General features: G+C 43.7%; 1 protein-coding gene across 14 annotated transcripts in view; it reads right to left on the reverse strand.

The window, feature by feature from the left end:
* Positions 1-228: 228 nt before the first annotated feature.
* The window catches only part of TRPM2 (transient receptor potential cation channel subfamily M member 2), a 52,560-nt gene continuing 31,338 nt past the window's right edge, over positions 229-21,450 (reverse strand). For 4 of the 14 annotated variants that reach the window (XM_060242040.1, XM_060242037.1, XM_060242042.1 and 1 more), the window contains 16 exons: positions 20,776-20,894; positions 19,144-19,276; positions 18,811-18,982; positions 17,539-17,719; positions 14,548-14,729; positions 13,723-13,855; positions 13,265-13,352; positions 12,691-12,778; positions 8,142-8,293; positions 6,978-7,054; positions 6,695-6,796; positions 5,014-5,100; positions 4,295-4,400; positions 3,375-3,476; positions 1,708-1,824; positions 229-613 (listed from right to left, as the gene is read on the reverse strand). In XM_060242040.1, the coding sequence (XP_060098023.1) occupies positions 488-613; positions 1,708-1,824; positions 3,375-3,476; positions 4,295-4,400; positions 5,014-5,100; positions 6,695-6,796; positions 6,978-7,054; positions 8,142-8,293; positions 12,691-12,778; positions 13,265-13,352; positions 13,723-13,855; positions 14,548-14,729; positions 17,539-17,719; positions 18,811-18,982; positions 19,144-19,276; positions 20,776-20,894 (1,965 nt within the window). In that variant the 3' untranslated portion in view covers positions 229-487. Of the gene's footprint in view, positions 614-1,707; positions 1,825-3,374; positions 3,477-4,294; positions 4,401-5,013; positions 5,101-6,694; positions 6,797-6,977; positions 7,055-8,141; positions 8,294-12,690; positions 12,779-13,264; positions 13,353-13,722; positions 13,856-14,547; positions 14,730-17,538; positions 17,720-18,810; positions 18,983-19,143; positions 19,277-20,775; positions 20,895-21,450 lie in introns of those variants that run through there. The other 10 variants (XM_060242047.1, XM_060242048.1, XM_060242038.1 and 7 more) reach the window with 10 other exon arrangements.

Here is a 21,450-nt window from a genome sequence, read left to right on the forward strand (position 1 = left end):
ATGGAGTACACTGTTGACTTTCCAAAGGCGGGCTTGATGATAGGGCATCCATCTTGAAGGCACTGTCACTGGGCCCCTTGCCATTAGCATTGTAACAGTCATTCTGTTCTGAATCTGACTACTTGGTGGATTCAGAATAACACAAAAGAGCTGCTGGGATTTCATCACAGTCCACAACAAAGCCTGTGCCACCGCTGGAAATGTGGCACAAAGCCTGTGACACACTTGTTTCAGTACCCCTGCTCCAGGTGATACAGTGTCCTGTCCCTTCTCTTTTGAGAGCACATGCCAACCTTTGCGTGAGCCAAGGTAAGTCTGATTTCTAAGATCTCATTAATAACTCAGAAGTCCAGAGTGAGTGGAATGGTAGTCTGAGCAAAGGGAATCTACACCATGACAAGAACCAAAGACAAACCACCCAGATTGACTTTGTTTAGAAAGAGAGGAAATGGGAGAGCAGCTGTTGTTGCAGGGGGCTGCATCATTATTAGTAGTGTGCTCCCAAGAGGACAGATATTTTTTGAAGGATCTCTTTGTGATTTGTATAAAGGGGAATCCTCTTGTCCACAACTTGCCACCGGACAGTCACCTCAAGATCACAGCCCTGGAGAAACTGGTGGAAAAAGAGCCAGATTGATAAGAACATAAGTTATTCCGAGTTGCACTTTAGTACGCCTCTGATTCCACAAATCATGGGGAAGCAGACACAGTTCCAGTAATTTAGGTAGATTCTATCAGAACATCTAGTGCCATTTCTAGCTGGAAACTAGGCACATGTAAAGCCTAAACTGTGAGTGGTCATACTCCCAATGAGTGGCCATATTCCCAGTTCTAGCTGATCCACCATCCCTGGTTCTGTGTTTCCTTCACGCTAAACCCAACCAGAAAGTGATCTGTCCATGACAATGGAGATCATCATTAACAAATCCAGGATGAGACCTGCTCTGTGAACCAGACTTGGTGTCAATTGAGACCATGGTTGTTGTGGGAGGGTCATGAAATCCTGAACTGCTCCAGGTAGGAAGCCGAAGTCTCCCCACAATGAACAATAGGAGGAATTCCAGTAGCAACACTACTACAGGGAGCCTGTTAGTCAGTGAGGTGGGTGGTACACCACCAGAATTCCAGTCCTGTGCTGGGAGTCCAGTGACAGGAACAAGCACTCAAAATTTGGTGAAGTTGGTATAGACCATTCTGGTCAGGGCAATGGAATTGCGACAGACCAAGGCAACAATACTACCACTCCAGCCTCCAGGGCATACCTGCTACTGTACTGAAAACCCTGGTGTGAACAGTTGAGATAAACTCATGTGCCCTTGCTAATGCATCCAGATCTCAGTAATACATGCACTAAAGATTACAGCATTCTGTGCAACTGTTATGTAATATTCAGCCACTCTGTATCTCATACACAAACCTTTGTACTTCAACTCTAATAACTTGTTTCTTCTCCTTTTCCCAGTGATGTTCATTTTCATATAATCAGTGTGCTTTTCAAAGCCTTCAATCATTCTCTCTAGCCTGATAACAATGCCCACCAAAGTGCCCAGGGTCAACAAAACTACCCTCTTCCTTGTTGTACAGTCAAAGTAATGCAACTGGATCCACAAAAAATGTGGAACCTACTGGATACTTTCATCACAGAATATGCAACTAAAGGAGAACCCTATTATGATCTACAAAAGAATTGGCACTACAGATATGTACCGAATTCAAACGCTTCATCTCCACATCGTTCTGGTCTTCAAAGTGCATGCTGATGGCCAAGGTCTCTATCCAGGCATTATCTGTATTCCTGGGATCATCCATATATCCTTTATAAACCTGGAAGAGCATGGGATACATAGAGATGAAAAGAGAAAAGTTGGTGAGGATGGGGGCTTCCTGAAGGTATTGAGAATTCATTGGGGTTCTAAAGCTCCTCTCTCTTAAGGTGGGGGATGGGAGGGGGCTATGAAATGTCTGGGGGCTTTGCTAGCAGAAAACAGGGAAATGCCCTAGGGAATTCTTGGGCTGCTAGTTTGTGTATTTGTGTGTCTGGTCTGGGTGGAGTGCTCAGAAGTTATCATCCTGTCTTACATCCAGCCTTCCTGCAGTGATGGCTAATGAATTATATTCTGGATGAGCGCCAATGAGAAGGAACTAGTTGCTCAGAAACTCTTCTGTATTGTCTACTGTTTAGATTCCAGATGGAGAGCCGTAGCTCTATGGTAAGGCTCATATACGAAACAAATCTGAGGTTTAATCCACAATTAGTAACAGGGCTAGGCAAGAGTTTCTCCCTGAGACCCTAGAGAGCTACTACCAGTCTGAGTTAAACAGGGACTCTTGTTGGATCTGAAAGAAGTAAGAAATGGCATGATGATATGAAGGGATATTCCTGTATTCACATGCCTATGCCTCAGAACCAAAGGTTAATTTAATCTGCCTCCCTGATTTACCAAGCACCATCCCATATTTGTTGAAAATACATAAGGCTAGGATATTGTTGATTGTGCCTTGACTTTCCAGGCTCCAAGTAGGGTTGACTTTCAAACACTCACAGCAACCCATATACTGGTTAAAATAATAGAAGACTGCTTGAGCCACTTTCTAGAACCACAGGCTCCAAGTCAAGTGTGAGTGTTTGTGGAGAGCCAGTTTGATGTAGTGGTTAAGTGTGCGGATTCTTATCTGGGAGAACTGGGTTTGATTCCCCACTCCTCCACTTGCACCTGCTGGAATGGCCTTGGGTCAGCCATAGCTCTGGCAGAGGTTGTCCTTGAAAGGGCAGCTGCTGTGAGAGCCCTCTCCAGCCCCACCCACCTCACAGGGTGTCTGTTGTGGGGGAGGAAGATAAAGGAGATTGTGAGTTGCTCTGAGACTCTTCGGAGTGGAGGGCGGGATATAAATCCAATTTCTTCTTCTTCTTCAAGTCTGTCCCCCCCATTATTTCCTCCTTTCCCTTAGCAGCATCTTCTACCCCAATTCTTTTTTCACTTTCTTTTTGCCCCCAACCCATGTAGGACTGACTAGATTTCAGGTGAGAAAGTTGTGAAAAAGGCACGAGGATGTGAAGGATGACTATGCAATTCTACAAATCACTGAGGGTCTTCCAGTTTCAGAATTGCTTCATCATCTACAGAAATGACACAGCTGAGAAGAAGTATGTAGAGTGACCCCAGGACATTGCAAAATACTGATGACCCCACACTTTTAAAGTTTATAAACAATGAATCAAGGCCACATCATGTGCTCATCTAGTAAATCTTGCACCAAAGCTTCATTGATGACATTTCTTCACCATTCATTCTGCATTTTGAAAAAGGAAATAACAGTGTTCAGATACTGCTGCTTATATAATGCCTCTGCTTTTGCCAGATTCCAATCAATACCTCTGTACCCTGATTCAGCAGTTTCTGAAACTGTGGCCAGAACTCGCGTCTCAGAATCCATTTCAGTTTCTGTGGCAATGCTTCTCCTGGCTCCAGGGATCCCTGAACAGAATGAAAATATTACTCATGGTAAACGCCAGCTAAGGCTTTTCACATCTGACAATCAAGACATGACGCTAGGAGCCACTTTCTAGCAAGTGTACACTTCTCCAAGATGCAAGAAAGTCTGATCTGGCATTATAACTGCCATCTTGATGCATGACGCAGACTAAAACTCTGAGACCGTCTAGCTTGAATTATTAAGAATCAGAGAGGCTCTTGGTGACAAAATCACTTTCTAGGAACTGGGCACAAATTATGGCACACAAGGAGGAATAATGGATAAATGATACACCTAATACAGCACATCCATTGGCCTCATTGGCACAGGATCAAGAAAGAGGAATGACTTGATTTGTGCCTTAGAGATGCTGCCAGAATTTTATTTCCTGGGTTCAGAAAATGAGCTAGTATGGCCTGGAATGATCCATCGTCAATATGAGGCTTTGACAAAGTCCAGGGGGTGTGCTGCTGCTGTCACTGGGAGCATCATGGACTTTCTCAGTCATTCCAAGACTTCAAAATTTGGCTCAGAAAGAGCAAGATTTGCCAGCTTTCCAGTAAAGTAGCTTGGTTTATTGAGCCAGTTATGGCCTGAGTCCCATCTCTAGCAGGCACTCATGCCCCAAGCTTCATTCTGCAAGGCATTTGTTAGAAGCCAGCTCTGCTTCCTTTTTTACAACAGATTTCTGTAGAGCCTAGTCATGAGTGTTTTGACTGCATATGTCAGATATCACTGCCACTTAATTAATTAAGATGCCAGCATACACCTCCCAGCCTCTTCAAATCCAGTCTTGGTGAAGAGTCTCATTACTACTTACCCCAGGTAAAGCCCAATGATCTGACAAGGGAAATTTGACAATTAAGACTTCCAACATTTTCTTTAAGCTTTTCCTAGCAATGGATCCATCCAGATTCCTCCTCCAGCTATAAAAGACATAGAGAGGAAGACAGGGGGGCATTTTGGTACTCAGATATACTCCTCTGGCACCTGTGGTAATATCCTCAATCTCCAATACTGCTTCTCTGCCACAGAACAGTTATCTAATTTCAGACTGAGTAACAAAAACTTTGACTTTTGGAAGCCAACAGAAGTCCCCTGAAACAAAGAAGCTAGCCAGATATCAGGGATGCCAGTGTTCTTTTTCTTATTCTGCCGTTGTCATGGATACAACTCTTACGATGCTGCAGCCATCAGCTAAGCCTAAAAAGTGCTGTAAAAAACAGGCAGGCACTTCACAATGTTCACTCAATAAAAAGCAGGCTGGTTCAAGATTCTGGATGGGTATAAATTAAGAGAAAAATTCATCCAATTTCTCTGAAAATGACCTAGATAAAATTGTTTTCAGAACCTCAGGAGAAAGGACAGACTTGTCACACTTTAGGGACTTTTGGAGGAAGAAACCCTAGTAGAAATCATTTCAGCATTTCATTTCCAGCTTCTTTCAGGGTTCCTAGCACTATCATCATCACTCAGGTGATATCTTAGAGTAGCAGACTGCCCTAAAGGGACGGGGAAGAGCCTTTATGTTTTACTTACCGTGTTACAACAGGATGAAGTGCATGATTTGGACCAAAGAACCGAAGGATTCCCTGGCCCCTCAAGCCAGTCCTTCCCATAGGATTCCTGTAAGAAAAAGAGCCACACTGGTCCTGTTGTGGGCTGAGGTCATGGCTATGTTTTAGTTTCAGGCAAATATCTTTTTCTTTTAAAGGGGTGGGGGGGGGATAACATGTAGAGAAATCTCACAAGGTGTTCAGTACAAGTGATAACCAACAGGGGGTTAATTTGACTTAAAACTCACCATTAGTTCTGACACACAAAGGTGAGACAATCTCTGAGCATGTGTAGAGTGTTTGTCATTTGCTACTCAGAAATCACAAACAGTGCTACACATTGGGTTGGGATAGGTTCCCCCCAGACATTGACCACTGATTGACTCTCTACTGCCACCATCAGACTAAGAAGAGCAAAGTCCTTACTTTGCTCTTTTGAAGTATGATGTTGCCTAGGAAAGTTGATGGTATAATAAACCAGTAAGATCACTCTGTTGTGGAAATTTGCCAGGTGACCTTGGTTTATCACATTTTCTCAGCTTAACCTACCTAACACAACACTGTTATGAGGATAACATGGAGGAGGGGAAAGCAGTGTTCTGAACCACTATGGCCCCTCATTGGAGAGAAAAGCAGGGTATAAATAAATACATGCAAATGCATATTTGCGGCCAACCAGGACATGACAATGGGAGATCTCTAAATGGATCTCCTATGATTATTTGCATATAGCAGCTCTGTGTGCACAGATTCAATCAAATTCAATCAAAATAGCATAGGGGAAAGCGATACTCCAGTTTCCCACTCCATACCAGCTCCCCTACTACTTTCACTTTAACAATGTGCAAGAGATTCTTTAGCAGAATTCCTATTGTCATGTTGAATTTGGCTATAAGCATCAACATAGATTTTTAACTCCCCAAGGTCTTACATGGAATATTTTTAGCCCAAGGTCTTTTGATAAATGAGCTCCCATAAATGGAAGTGCCATTGCTTGAACTGGGTGCATGCAAAACATTTACTTATCACAGCTTTTTTTAAAAAAAAATTAATCCCACCTTTGTACTATACTTGCTTTCAAAGGAACTTGGGAATTCAATTAGCAACAACAACAACATCAATACAGGGATTATAAAAGTAGTAAAGCCTATACCATACAAAACTGCAGAAATAAAGAAGTGGTAAATGCAGTATTTATTGTAGTTAAATGCTCTGGCAAACAAGACAGCCACAGCTTGGCATCTAAAGGATAACAATGACAGCAACAGAAAACTATGCCTAGGGAGGGAATTCCATATTTAGTGATGCTGATGAAGTTGTCAAGGAACAGGCTCATAATACAATTTTTCATTACTTGTAATACTGGGTTTTATTTTGTGTCACACTCTCTTACCCTAAACCACTTAGTCTAAAATTGAGCAGACACATTTTGAGCTCTAGCCAATCTACTGTTCATTGTCACAAGGCTTGATCTGTCTACCCCATTTGCATCTAAAAATATGGATGGAATGAAGGCAGTGTATTTCCCCCCTTTAAATTGCTTTTGTATGATGTCCATGCATAGGCCAGCTCTGACTATGACCCCTTGGGATACCCAGTTTCCATCCAAAGCAAAGAACATAAACCACAGCAATGGAGGTTCTCATCAATGCCATAAGACTTACAGGGGCAAGCCATCCTGAACCATGTAGGTGCCGTGGAAGCTCTGTCTGTTGACTTCCCCATCCATACTGTTGAAGTTTATCTTGGAAAGATTCTCCAAGGTGCTAAAAGAGAAGCAAAGTCTTATCATGTGAACTTCTTGAAAAATGGAGCCAAAAGTGGAGGGTGCAAGGAGCAAAAGGCAACCACTGGAAAGGCAAAGGATTGGGTGGAAACACCTCCCCCCCAAGAAACCAGTACAGACAGGACTCACTGCAGTGTGAGTGTGAGAGAGGCTATACTTACTCTCTGGAGAACTCAGGTGGATCGGTCTCTTTCCTTTCCTCACTGTAGAAGGGAGGGTTGTAGATCTCAAATTCTACCTACCAGGATAAAAGGGTGCTTTAAGCATATTTCAGAATCTGCAAAACATGCCTGCCCAGTTTTCAACCACAAAATGTACTTGGGAACGTAACAGCTATGGAGGGAGGAAACAACCTCTCTGCCCCATGTATGATTTTTCTTGGATCCAGATTTTTCCATGGCAGTCCTAGCACTGTGCAATGGATTGTATATTTCTAGTGAAAGCTGAAGACAACCCCCCTGAGGTTAGTCTCATTAGGGCACTTTTCCTGTGCCAGTGGCAACTGAGGAGAAGGCTGCTGGCCACTTCCAGGGTAGGCAGGGCTGAGAGCCTAAAGTTTACATCTACAGTATGTTCCTTTGGACCAGGATATGTCTATGTACCAACCTACACACTTGAGTTTTTAACCACACAGCAGCTGTGGGGAATGGCTTTTTTAAAATAAAGGAGAACCCAGATGGGCTGGGATCACTGCTGTGGGGGAGGAAGAGCTTCTGCTCCGCCACCTTTTCCCCACACTGAAACAGCACAGGGAAAGGGTTATTTTCCTGTTTTACTACTCCACATGGAGCATTCTGTGCATGTGAAGTAGCAAATATGGGGAACTATCTCCTCAGCATTGTTTCAGCACAGGAAAACAGCTTTGGAGTCCTTCTTCCTCCCTGCCCCCCAATGGCAGCATTCTGAGACCATCTAGGCTTTTATTTTTAAAATGCCCTTTTCCGCAGCTGCTGCAGGGAGCCCAGCTCCTCAAAAAACTGAATGTCTGCTTTTGCCTTGCATTACAAACTTACCTGTTTAACTGACATGATTTTCCACAAAGAATCCTGGGAACTGTAGTTTCATGTGGCTATTGAGAAGGAACTGATAGGGGCCATTTCCCAAAGAGAGGTATGGCTGTCTCAGGACTTTCTGGCCTTTCCCCTTAGAGCTAGAGGGAAGAATGAGTCAAATGGGGATGCCCTCCTCCCCCAGAGGATTTTCCTAGACATGATGAGCAAGCTGTTACATAGCAACACTGAAGTCACGGCAGTTGCAAGGCATGGTTCCTGGCTCTATTCTTTCCTTTCTATTTTTTCTTACTTTGTAAGAATTAAAGCTCTTACCTCCCATGGCACCTTCTCATCAGGCACTGGAAAGCGGATTGCAGTGGAATTGGGATATGAGAGATTCCTGGTGCTCACGTGGTATAGTGTTTGAAAAGTTTCTGAGACCTCCTCTTCAGGGTACTCCTTCAGCTCAGGGGCTCTGCTGGGGACTGGGACAAGCAAAATGCCTTGTACGTATGCCATATAATCACTCTCATTTAGCCTGCTTCTAAATCACTCAGAGCATCTGAATGCTGGCTGACAGCAATGAGCACACTACCACTAAGCATTAGCTTGGTAGTTCTTAGGTAATAAGCACAGATGTGTCTGCAGATACAAAAGATTATTAGACTGAGCCAACATGGCACTCTTTGGCTAACAGGTGCAAATGCATCTGCAGCTAAGATTCTACAGTAGGACCCTTGATAGAGGAAACTCTTGGGGCTAATGCTTCCACTTGATCTTTTTCTGCTGCATGAACTACAGCCAGTCTCCCACAAAAAGGGGCTCTCTAGTCCTAAAGCCTTTTGCAAGGAAAAGCGGGCTACTCATCACCACCTTGAGCAACTTTCACACTGGGCTCTTAGAGGAGCCTGGTTTGCTGAGTTATGATGGGAACTCTCTGTATGGAATCCTGGACATGATTTCAGGGGTCTTATTTTCTGGTGGCTTCCATACAGGGATGGGATTTCATGGTTTCCCCATTGCTGGTGTGGCTACAGGTAAAGCACAGCACCAACTGGGCTTCTACATGGCAGGTTCCTTCACAGTGTTCCTGCCCTCAATTTCCCTAGAAGTGGTTACTTCCCCTCCTCTGGGCCACAAGAATATTGTTAAATCAATATACTGTTTTTAACTATAAGTGTAGCAGGTTTTCTAAATTCCCTGCTTTCATTTTTTTAAAGTAAGTCTCCAGTCTTTTCCCCTTGTGAAGATATGCCTTTTCCCATTATATTACATCTCTGCAAGGGAAAGCGCTGGATACTTACTTTTTAAAAAAATGGCGGGATGATTAAAGAAGAGTAGGCTGAGACTGACTCTAGCAAATACACAGGTTCTGAGTCAGGGGGAAGGGGCTTCAGGGTTGGGGCATAGACTTCCTACCCTTGATAGGAAGCCATTAACACTGGTGCAATCTGTCAAGAGTTTGGGTGTGGTCCTGGATGCCTCCTTAACTATGGAGATCCAGGTCAGGAATATTGTCAAGCCGGCATTTCTCCATCTGTATCAGATGTGGCAACTATCCCCTTTCCTGTTGTGACCTGGCCTATCACAGTTATCCTTGCAATGGTCAGCTCCAGGCTAGACAACTGTAACTTGTTCAGTGCTGGCCTGCCCTTGGGACTGACCCAGACGTTCCAACTGATCCAAAACGTGGTGACGTGAGTCTTGATACAAATGCCACAAACAGCCCACATATAACCAATGCTGCGCCAGCTTCAAGTGGAGTACTGTCAGGTTCAGGGTTTTAAGTCCTTTAGTGGTCTGGGACCTGAGTATCTTTGAGACTACCTCCTCTGGTATGTCCCTGAGAGAGCGTTATGTCAGCTGAGAACAACCTACTGGTGATGGACTACTCATTAAATTTGCAGATGACATCAAATTGGGAGGAGCAGTGAACACACCAGAAGATAGAGATAGAATTCAATGAGAGCTGAACACGCTGGAAAAGTGGGCAGATGTGAACAAGATGCAATTTCATAAGGATAAGTGCCGAGTTCTACATCTGGTTAACAAAAATGAGGAACATGCATACTGGATGGGGGATACACTTCTGGACAGCGGTGTATGTGAACAGGATCTTGGGATACGGGTGGATCATAAGTTAAATATGAGCAGCCAGTGGGGTGTATCAACAGAGGCATAACATTCAAATTGCAAGATCTCATAGTTCTGCTATACACTGCATTGGTCAGGCTACACCTAGAATATTGTGTGTAGTTCTGGAGACCTCACTTCAAAAAGGAAGTGGACAGAATAGAGCTGGTATAGAGGAGAGCGATGAGGATGATCGGGGGCCGGGAGACCAAGCCCTATGAGGAAAGGCTGAGGGACTTGGAAATGTTCAGTCTGGAGAAGTGGAGGTTGAGGGAGGACATGATTGCTCTCTTTAGGTATTTGAAGGATTGGCACTTAGAGAAGGGCAGGGAGTGGTTTCTGCTGGCAGCAGAAGACAGAACTTACAATAATTAAGGGCATGAAAGTACCAAATGGATATTAGGAAAAACTTTTTTACAGTAAGAGTTGTTCAACAGTGGAATCAGCTACCTAGGGAGGTGGTAAGCACCCCTTCACTGGCAGTCTATAAGAAGTAGCTGGATAAACACTGGTCAGGGATGCTCTAGGATGATCCTCTGTTGAGCAGGGGGTTGGATTATATCGCTTGTATGGCCCCTTCCAGTTCTGTGATTCTATGATCCCTCAGCCCAAAGATATCTGGCTGTCTTTGATCAAAGCCAGAGCTTTTTCAATCCTGGCTCTGACCTGGTAGAACTCTCTGCCAAATACTATCAGGGCCCTGCAGGACATAATGCAATTCTGCAGGACCTGCAAGGTAGAGATGTTCTGCCAGGCTTTTGGTTGAGGAAGGCAACAATTTTCCACCATGGCTGGCACCCTCCTCTCTTCAATCTTTTTTGTCATCTCTTTGATTCTGCCTCCACCTTATCCTGTCTGCAAGGCAATGATGTAATTTCAAACAGGTTTTTAAAATATACTGACTCCACCTGAAGACAATTTTTAAAGAGTTATTGTATTTATTATTTTAATATTGTTACCTCTTTTTTAACCTCTGTGGTAAATCACCCAGAGACCTGTGCACACAGGGAGTGGGTGATTCATAAATTTAAAGTATAAATAGACAGAAAGCTGATATATAGAGAAGCAACTACACCTATCATTACAACAGTATATAAATATAACAATATTTTAGTGATTTTTAAAAAAAGAAAATCCCAGTGGAAGTGGGAGGAAACAGCTGCTGTGGGGACAGGGAAAATGGCTGCCACATGGGCCAGAAATTCTGAATTTTCCCACCCACACAGCAGCCATCCAGGGCTTACTGCAATTATTCACAAAACTCTGGAGCAAAACCAGTCTGAGAAGGGGAAACCCAAGAAAATCCTGGAGATGCGTGGAGTAGGGTTGCCAACTCTGGGTTGGGAAATCCTGGGAGATTTGGGGGTGGAGCCTGGTAAGGATAGGGTTTGGGCAGGGACCTCAATAGGATATCACACCATACAGCCCACTCTAGGGAGCCATTTTCTTCAGGATGATCAGTTGCAATTCTAGGAGATCTCCAAACTCAACTTGAAAGCTGAGATGCTAACACAAATGCACTACAATGCTATGAAGAAGAGGGAAAAATACCCACTTCCCAGCAGTGAACTCAGAGAGGAGAACCCATGTAAAAAAAAGACCTCTGTCTGCCTTCTCCTTTTGCTGTTGGGGAAATGCGAGATATTGCATAGCTTGCTTGAAGCTTTTCCTGCCATGAGGCAATAATTGGCAAGGATGAATTAGCAACAGTATGTTGAGAGGGGATTTAGTGCAGGAGGAAGCACAGCTGTCAAAACAGGAATTTGCCACTTCCAGGAGAGTTACAAATTCATGTCATACATCTCCCACTGACAGATAATACAGAGAGAGAGAGAGAGATGTGATGAAGACATCAAAAGATGACCTTTAGGAAATTATCTGGCACATGTTGCGAAGATGTCCTTGTACAGTCCTTTTTTAAAAGTTTCACAGGCTACATGAGCTTCAGTCACTGTGGGATGCTAAACACACATATTCGCATATTCAGATCTCAGCTCTGGGGTGGAACAATGAAAAACAGAAGCAACCATCAACCAGCATGTCTCCCGTCCCCTTCTTGTACAAAAACACACACTTCTCTACATTCTTCTTGTTGAAACCATTCACAAAAGGCTCAGAGCATGAGGCCTGCATCCTGCAGCATATTTTGTACTCCGGTTCTAATGTCTAAATATGCAGGACACACACCTCACATTAGGGACAAGTTGGTAATGCAAACATCTTCTTTTCAAAATATACAATCGGTAATAGGAAACAGATCAGGCTCCTGTTTGCTAGAATTCTGAGGGCCAAAAAAAGACAGGAAAGGTCACAGATGGTAATCTGTCTATTAAAATAAACTGCAATTTTGTGCAACCTCAATTTGGATTAGGGCTACACAGGAAAGGGAGAAGGGATTTAGCCTTTCCCCTGTTCAGTTTCACTAATTGCCTAATGTTATATATGAAAAAAGATACACTTTTTAAAACCCAACTTTTTTCCCTTTCAAAGTGTTAATAAAAGCTTGGGACCCCTGACTGGGGATTGAAGTGTCTCCCCTTCTTGGTGGCTGTGCAATTTAACCCTCAAAGACAAGCAAAGATCCATGGCCTCCATCATGCCTGTTGTGGTTCCCAGAGACAAAGCTACAAATGATCTACATGTGCCCTGGGTAAGTAATGAGAGAGATGTGTATTTTGTATTTAGGCATTGGAACTGAAATACCTTTAAGAAGTAACCCACATACTTACGTGCTCACAGTTAGACATACCCACAATGGGAGCATCATCTTCTGATCCAAACCCACTATTAGACAGTGAGTGAACAATCCACTGAAGTGCCTTTGCAGACTGGAACATCTAGAGATCAAATCAAACCATGTCTCTCTAACCAACTTCCACAGGAGAAGAAGGATAGAGATAGTTGTTGAGGGACTCTATGTCCCAAGAAGGAATTTGGGCATCTACTTTTTCTGGGGAATTGTTTAGGAAACACTTTATAAAACTGGCAAATTGTTCAAATAGGGACTCCCTTGGAGAGTAATCTCTCGACACAGATGTTAGTTAAGCATGTGTACAGAAAATTTGTTTTACTTCCTTTTGTGCTTACAAAGACACAGAAAAGCCAGAATTGAGGGATCTAGAGAAACTCTTGTTTGTATAAAAATACATTAAATAATGCAGTATGTAGGATGGCTCACAAGGTAGAGTCATTTTTTTGCTCCTCCACCCATTCTGGCCCTTGGACCAGGTTACCTTCTTCCCAGAGTGAACCCATCCTCCATATGAGTTTTCAGCTTTCTTAGATGGACTAATGTTAGTGGCAACCTTGAAAGTCTACTTTACCTGCTCCTCCAGATATGTTAGCCTCTGTTCCACCAGCCCTGTCCTTTTCACCCAATCGAGGTCCAGTGTTTCTGCCAGGAAATCCATCCTAAAAAAGAGATTTGGGTTTACTGTATGACCAAGGCATTAGATTCTGTGGAAAGCTGCCAGGTCCTCTCAGCTTTTTGGGGGTGGATGGGGGGAAAGCTACAGACCCATCCAGGATGTCCTTCTGTCATTGCACTCAGGCATACCTGTCCTTGTAACAGTACCACCTGTACAGCTAAACTGGTATGTGGATTCATGAGGGGCTGACCAGTGCGGAAGTTGTAGTGAAGAATGTGGGAGTGGTGATAAGGCACAAACCTACAGAGCTGTTGATCCCTCTTGAGCTCTTTTGAGTGATGCTATCATGGTGCCAGCCAGTTTTGGTCTGGTGTTGGTGACAGACAACAGAGGCTTGGAAAGGCAGCCCTCACCTATTGGCAATCTCCTGGATTGTCTGTTCAGTGTTCTGTTTCTGCTGGAACTGTTGATGCTGCAAGTAGTTTTCCTTCAAGTACATCTCCCAAGACAAGAGTGATGCCTCTTCATTCTTCTCGAGTTTCTCTTCTGCCATCCAAATCAAATGGGGAAGTAATAGGAAAAGAGAAGCAGATGAAATCAGTAGAGGGTATAGTCAGCCAAATGCCTGAAGAGGGGCATGCATGGACAGAGGCTCATTTTCCTGCTCTGGCTGCATATGAGTTCTCCTTTGAGTCAATCAAGCACTGCAGCTCCTATGCTTGGTTGTGTTCAGCGCTTCTCTCTGTACCTGGTGCCTGCTTCTGCTAGTGGGCCATTTGTCATTTGGTGTCACAAGCAATTCAAAGGTGGTAACTGCAGAGTGAATTGACTGTTAAGCGGCACAAGCCTGTATAGAGGAATTTTGTTTCCTGCCCCCAGCAACTTAACAGGAAGGATGAGGGAAGGGGAAAATAAGAAACTGTGAGAAAAGCCAAATACGGAGAATTTTTTAATTAGGAAAGCTGTAGTGTCAGAGTGGAGCTTCTCAAAAAGCCTGACACTGGAACTGGGAAGGTGTTACTTGCTTCCACCAGAAGGGATGAGGTCTTATCCAGTCAAGATGCCTTCCTCAACTGGTGGGGAATTGCGTTTCCAATTTCCTCCAACTCCCATTCCTTCTAGGATCTCTGAGTGTCATATTGTTATAACAAGGGCACAAATGACCATGTGATTGCAGTTTATCCCACAGGCCAAATTGACTTTCTTTCAGTGAGACCTCCCACAACAAATCTGCTTACTGAGCTGCTTGCGACGTGTGGCTGGCTTCCGGAGAAGGACCCGCTTGACAAAAAGCTGAAGGTGGTTAAAGAGGATGAAGGGTGGTGGAGCAGGGGGCCTGCCATGGTACTCCTCAATCAGGTCATGGCGTTGAAACTTCCAGATCTGATCTGTGTGCTCCTGCACCTGTTGGAATGTATAGCTGGGACAGAAAGAAAGAGAAAGGATGGGCTCTGGCACAAGCTGCTTGTCATCTAAATATCCTTCCTGTACCCAGGGACAGTGGTGGCCTGCCCCAAACATCCTGGCAGTAGGAGTGGATGGGTAAAGTCTAGCAGAAACACTCCCACTGAGATTGCTAGAAGCATTTATAGCAGCCATGAAATACTGACTCAGCATGCAGCAGCAGTGAAAAGGAAAAATTCTAGGCTGGAATTATTAGAAGAGGAACGGAAAACCAGTGTGATGCTATGGTAAAAGTATTGGATTAGGATCTGGGAGACCCAGGTTCAAATCTCTGCTCTGCCATAGAAGCTTGATGGGTGACCCTGGAGCTAGTCACACACACAGCCTAGCCTACCTCACAGGGTTGTTGTGAGGATATAATGGAGAATAGGAGAACAATGTAAGCCACCACTTGAGAGAACGGTGCAGTATAAATGAAGTAAATAAAACTAAAAAGCCAGTAACATAATGCCCTTGTACAGATCTATGATATGGCCATATGTGGAGTGTTGTGTTGGCTGCTGTACCTCAAAAAGATGTTGTAGCACTGGAAAATGGATTTATTGATTTAAAACATTTCTATGCCATCTTTGCATTCAAACAGAGTCCCCAAGGTGGCAAACATCAAAATATTTCAACATTAAAACAGCATTTAAATACAAGTGTGTATATTTGAGATACAGATTAATGGGTTGGAGCACCTTCTGTAAAGGGAAAAGGAAGGGAGCGTGGGGCAAGATAGAGTTTTACAAAAATTATGCATGGTGAGGAGAAAGTATGTTGAGCAAATTTTATCTCCCATTTCCATAACTATAAAACTTACAGGCACTCAGTCAAATTGATGGGCAGTAGATTTAGGACTGAAAAATGCAAGTTCTTGTGTCCATACAACTTCGTTAACATTCCTATGGTGTTCCAGTCTTTCCTCATTCCCCCCCATTCTTTCATAAACTAGTTTTTCCTGTACTTTTCTTCCCATTATGGAATGAATTTGCAAGATAGCCTTTTGCATGGAACGTGGACATTTTTTCTTGCTTTGTGGATTGCTGCCCAAAACCCATCCAGAAAGAGTGGGTTTGGGGCAGCAACCCCCTCCCCCCATTTACATGCCAGTGACAAAACATTTCAGTGCTAGAGGGAGCCTGTGCTGAAACAAACAATCAGTCCCCTTGGGAGGCTCGATACTAACAACCAATCATTGCCCATTTCTTTTCTCTGCAGCCTACTCTATTTTATGCATGCCTGCAGCAAATTTCTAGATGTTCAGTGGCACTATCTTGTGTCAAAAGGCCAGAGCCCTTGACCCCCATGGAAGCATGAAGGGATATTATTTGGTCAAAACCCATCAAGAGGGGCAGGTGTTTGTTTGCATAAATGTAGAGCTTCTCTTGGGAGATCAGCCACCACTCTGTGTGAAGTTGGTGGCTCAGCAGATCAAAGTGACCAGGGGGCTTTCATGGACCCTCTCCCACAAGAAAGGGAACAGGCACTGGAGACTGGGGCAGACTTATCCTGGAAAAGGCCCCTCTCCTCTCGAGTGTAAGCCCAGGCCTCAAATTCAGTGGGACCTCACAGGAGCGCAGCTCCTGAACCTTTCTGAGAGTTCCATCTCTTCCTTCTGAGTGTTCCATGTCCTTTGAATAGTATAGCAACAATCCTTGTATGAACTCCACCACCTATTTTTCTACAAAATGACCGCTGTGTAAGCCCAACTGAGCTTATCAAGAGTAAGTCGACTTGAGCCCTGATCTGGACAATTATGTTGCGTAGAGGAGACAAGTGTTAAAAAATGATCCACTCCGGGTGTTAAATATGCTAGGTTAACACTGGAACACTGTGTGAAAAACCCTTCTGACCCCTCCCCTCAGAAAATAACTCCTCAATGTGAAAGATGGAACTGTAATGGGAAAAATTGGGAGGAGGGGGCATGTAACTGTGAACTGATCACATTAATAGTGCAATCATCAAATCTGCCATGACACCCACGAAACCCCCCAAAACAGCTGTAGTCTCAAAAATGCCATAGTGACAGCCTCTAGTTTAGCTGTCTTTAAAGGGGACTAACTCATTCATGGAGGATAGATCCATCAGTGGCTGAATGAAAGGCTGAATGAACCTCCATGTTCAGAGGCAGTAACTTCTAAATACATGAGCAGGATGGTAACATTAGAAAGAGGCCTTGGCTGCTGTGCCCAAGATTGTAGGTCTTCTAGGAGCACCTGGCCAGCCACTATGTCAAACAGGGTGTTGAACTAGATGGAGCATTGGTTTTATTCAGTATTGCTGTTCTCATGTTCTTATTTTATAGAAAAGTAAGTTGGATTTACCATGATAAAATTTCTTATTGGCCTGGCTCTGCTCCAGTCTATGCTAAATGAGGCAGTACTGAAGTTTTCCAAACTCTGTTTAAGAAGGTTTGCTCTGCCAAGGATTCTAGCAATGCATCAGAGTTCCAAAAAACCTGAACCATGGCTGGTGGAAGGCTTCTCCCAGCTGCAGACCCAGCCCTTGGTCATGGATATCATCCCACTTAGAGAGAATTGCCCCTGACTTCCCCCTAATATAGTCTGTGTTCTGCTCAAGTAATGTTCTCAGCCTCTCATTTGATCCAGTCCCCCAGCATTTTTGGCATCCTTCTGAGTTTATGACCATCACAAACAATGGAGCAGATTAAGGAGCAATGATGCATTGCTTCCATCTTTTCTTCTCTTGTCAGCTTAGAACACTCTGTCCTTGAAAGGGTGACTGGGACATAGCAACAGCACGACAGTCAAGGTGGAACTCACTTGAACATGGCAATGAGGAGATTGAGGAGGAGAATGTTGGTGAAGAGCAGGTACAGACAGAGCAAGATGACTGTCAGCCATTCAGGGAAGATGGGCTGCTGGTTGGCCTTGTTTTCAGGGCACTTGGGCTTGTATGGGTCAGTCCCATTTGGGCTGCACTGATCCGGGTTGAAGTTCACTCCTGTCATTAGAAAAATGGAAACCACAGAATGCTAAGTTATCCCAGCAATGGAAAGAAGCCCAGTCCTTACACTGCTTGTTTGGAGTGTTCTGAATTCCATTTTCTGTAACAGATGACAACAGGTTCTGTTATTAGAGTTTAGGAACATGAGTGGTTTTGAGAGAGGTAGAATGTATCACTCATCTGGTGGAGCACAGGCTGATTCACAGCATCATTCACTTTTCTTCCTCTCTTAAGAAATGTGCTACTTCTGAACTGCTGCTGGAGAAAAATCAAAAGAGCTCATCTCCTGGGGATCTCTAGCTGCTCAGAGTGCTATTTATAGCAGCACTCTGAAAACAAGAGCTGGGGAGCACAGTGATGCAGCTACCCTGCGCCAAGGAAAGAAACCTCTGTGTGTTTGTGTGTGTGTACACTCCATGTGCGATTTAATCAGGCCAGAACTAGCTTAACACAGGCAGCTTCCCAGGTTAGATTTCTCAACATATGGTAACACCATGCTTTCTGGAAAAAAACAGTAGGTAGCCTTCTCAGTCCATAGTCAAATCCGAAAACAGAAGCTACGTAATACCTTTTTATGAAGACCAACCCAAATGACCTAACACACCCAAAGTGCACACTTTTGAATTATCTAGGACTCAGGTTGGATGTTAAAAAAAACAAGTGGCCCAGGGTGGGTTGTGGTGGTCCTCTCTGCATCCTATGTAGGATGAAGGGTCCTTTGATTTCAGTAGGCATGGGGTCTGGCTAGCAGGTCTGAAATTGCCCCCTTCCTATGCGGAGAAAAAGAAAGAATGGATGCCATCCTGTTGAAAACATAACAATGGATATGTTCATCAGGAATTCTGGTATAACACAACAGAATTTGCAGAGCAGCTGCCAGTACTATGATTATCATAAGCCCACCCACCTTCCACTCAATCATGCTGCTGCTTCATCTTTACTCCTTTTGAGTGCTATGAAATTAATTGAACACCCTCACCCCATTGGCTAGCTGTGGGTCATTTGGAATTGGTTTTTTGCATATAGCCTTAATGATTAAGGTTCTAAAACTGCTGCATGGCAGCTTAGAGCACAAAATAAGCTCGTACCATCAATGTAGGAAGGGATCTGCCCAAATATCGTCAAATAAGAATGGTAAACAACGCCTCGGAAGATCCAGTCCACTCGGTTCTCATTATGGATCAGTATGGCTTGCTTGGCCACTCCAAAGGACACAACCCAGACAGCCAGGAGGAAGAGGAAGAAAAAGACGTCCTTCATCTGCAAATCCACAAGGAAATGCAGGAATGAAATCATTTTGCCTATATAGCGACTGTTGTCATGGCTCTGGCACTCTCAGCAGGAAATGAAGGGCAGGGGTTGCATGCAGCTACAAGGGTGCTTCCCCAAATGATGTGTGATCAGTAGCAAGGACAACTCACCATCCTCTTCACTATGATGATTTTGGGTCCTAAAGTTTTACTGACTGTGAAAATGTGCATCAAACGCAGACAGAAGATAATAAAAGCCAGAGACAATATGATTCTTCCAGGATAGAAAGTGGCTGTGATCCATCTTAGTGCAGAGGAAGGAAATGAAAAGCATACTTATTAACTGGGTTCACCATTTGAGGCTCTTCTTTATCCAGAAGAAATGGCATAATTAATCCTGATAAGACAGAGGTGCTCTGGGTTAGTAGAAAGGCAGATCAGGGACTTGAGATCCCCCCCCTGTCTTGAAAAGCCAAGTTTGCAGCTTTGGACTGCTGCTGCTTTCATCCAGCTTCAGCCAGTACACCAACTATGCCTGATCAAATCTAGCCACAGTGATCCATGCCTTAGTCATGCCTAGACAGGACTATTGCAATTTTCTCTACTTGGGGCTACAGCTGAAGAGCATTTGGAGGTTACAGCTAGTGCAGAATGCTGTGGCTAGACAGCTGATCAGGGTCAGCCACCAAGATCGTGCAATGTCAATCCTACAGCAATTACACTGGCTTCTGATCCACTCTCATTTAAGGTGTTGCTTTTGACTTTTAAGCTCTACATGGCTTGGGGCTTAGGTATCTTCCCCCATACATTCATGCCCTGGAACTAAGATCACAGGAAGAGGCCCCCTTGATTGTCGCATTGACTAAAGAAGCTCATCTAGTGAGTACGCAAGAGAGGGCCTTTTCAGTGGCAGCCCCGTGGCTATGGAACTACCTCCCCAAGTAGGTAGCCCCTGGCCCCTTCACTTGCAGACTTCAGGTGGCAATTAAAGTCTGCTTTATTTAGGACCACATTTGACTAATTTAGCTTGTGTTTATTGGCAGTCTTAACTGAGATTTTAAATTGTGGTCTTTTACAGGGTTTTATAGATTTTTTAAAAAATAATTCCTTGGGTTCTGTCAGGTAGAAAGGTGGCTATTAGATGTTTTTAATAAATGCAGAAAAATAAAATAAGCATATTCCCGAACATGAGGAGGCTTGATTGCCAAGGAATGTCATTTTCTGTCCCCGTCCCCCCTGTAGCAATCAGCAAAGAAGAATGTGCACATGTTCTTGCTCCAATAGTTCTGAGAGCTAAGGCATGCAAAGCTGAGCAGCCAGAAGATGAAAATGGTTTATGAAAAACAGAACAGACTAGGACTAAGGAGGAATTGAACTGAGGCTTCCTGGAGTTGGGCCTCAAAAAGCCTGCCTGGGAAAAGAGTCGCTGGAGAAGCAAAAGAACCAAGTGACTTCACTAACAATTCCAGTCCTTGCTAAGTGATGGAGGAGTCCATCAAAGGAAACTGTAGTTTGGTGGGTATCTGTTTGATGTAAATGCAATTTATCCACAAGTGAAGCCTGAAGCAGAAGCCCCAAGCAGCCACTCCAAAATAAAGGAGGCAAAACCAGAACACAGTTGTAGCCCTGATGCCCAGGCATCTGCAAACCTAGGGAATGAACAAAAAATGAGCTTCACATTGCAGAACATTTTCAGCAGACCTCTTAAAAAAAACCAAACAAAACCACCCCAGTGCTATGATGCCTCAGTTCTCTTCACTTTTCAGAAAAAGTCCCTTGACACCTTTGAACATAGTAACTTACCTGCATGTCAGTCCAGCTATAAAGATCAGGATGGCACAAAGATCTAGTTTGTTCCAGAAATCATTGAGGTACAAGGAAACCATTTTCAGGAAGCCAAACCCATCAGGATCATAAAAAAGCTGGGAGAAGAGGAGTGGTTTTGCTGTGTCAATAAAGCCCTTGTTATTAGGGCTTTCTAAACAGAAATTTATTACTCAGGAACCCCTAAAGCATGGAAGCAGATGACAGTGATTAATGGGATCGTGTGTTTCTACCAAATAAAGCAGAAGCAGAATCCATTCCAGAAAAGCTGGGGGAAATGTGTGTCTTCCTTAACTCCACAAATTTCTGCTCAGACCTACCTCACAATTTAATACAAGCTGGGTAGAAATCTATGCAGTAAAGCAGAATGCCCAGTAAAATATAATGAATTGCTGGCTCCTTATTGCTTCACCCCACCAAGTTGCATGAAAAAAAATCTAAACCTATGAAAGTCAGTCTGAGATAGTCACAAAAAGATGACTTCAGAGTAAAATGAATTCCACTCCAGCATCTAAAGTACAAAAGCTTATGCTGAACTCAATTCAGTTAGTCTAAAGTGTTGTTACTTCAGTTATACTTTGAAAGAGATTCCAAACAGGTTGAAAAATCACAGCTTCAAAAAATCCTAGAAATCAAATTATCTAATTCATATTC

Source organism: Heteronotia binoei, chromosome 6 (genome assembly GCF_032191835.1).
Source record: "Heteronotia binoei isolate CCM8104 ecotype False Entrance Well chromosome 6, APGP_CSIRO_Hbin_v1, whole genome shotgun sequence".
In the NCBI taxonomy this organism is placed as follows: domain Eukaryota; kingdom Metazoa; phylum Chordata; class Lepidosauria; order Squamata; family Gekkonidae; genus Heteronotia; species Heteronotia binoei.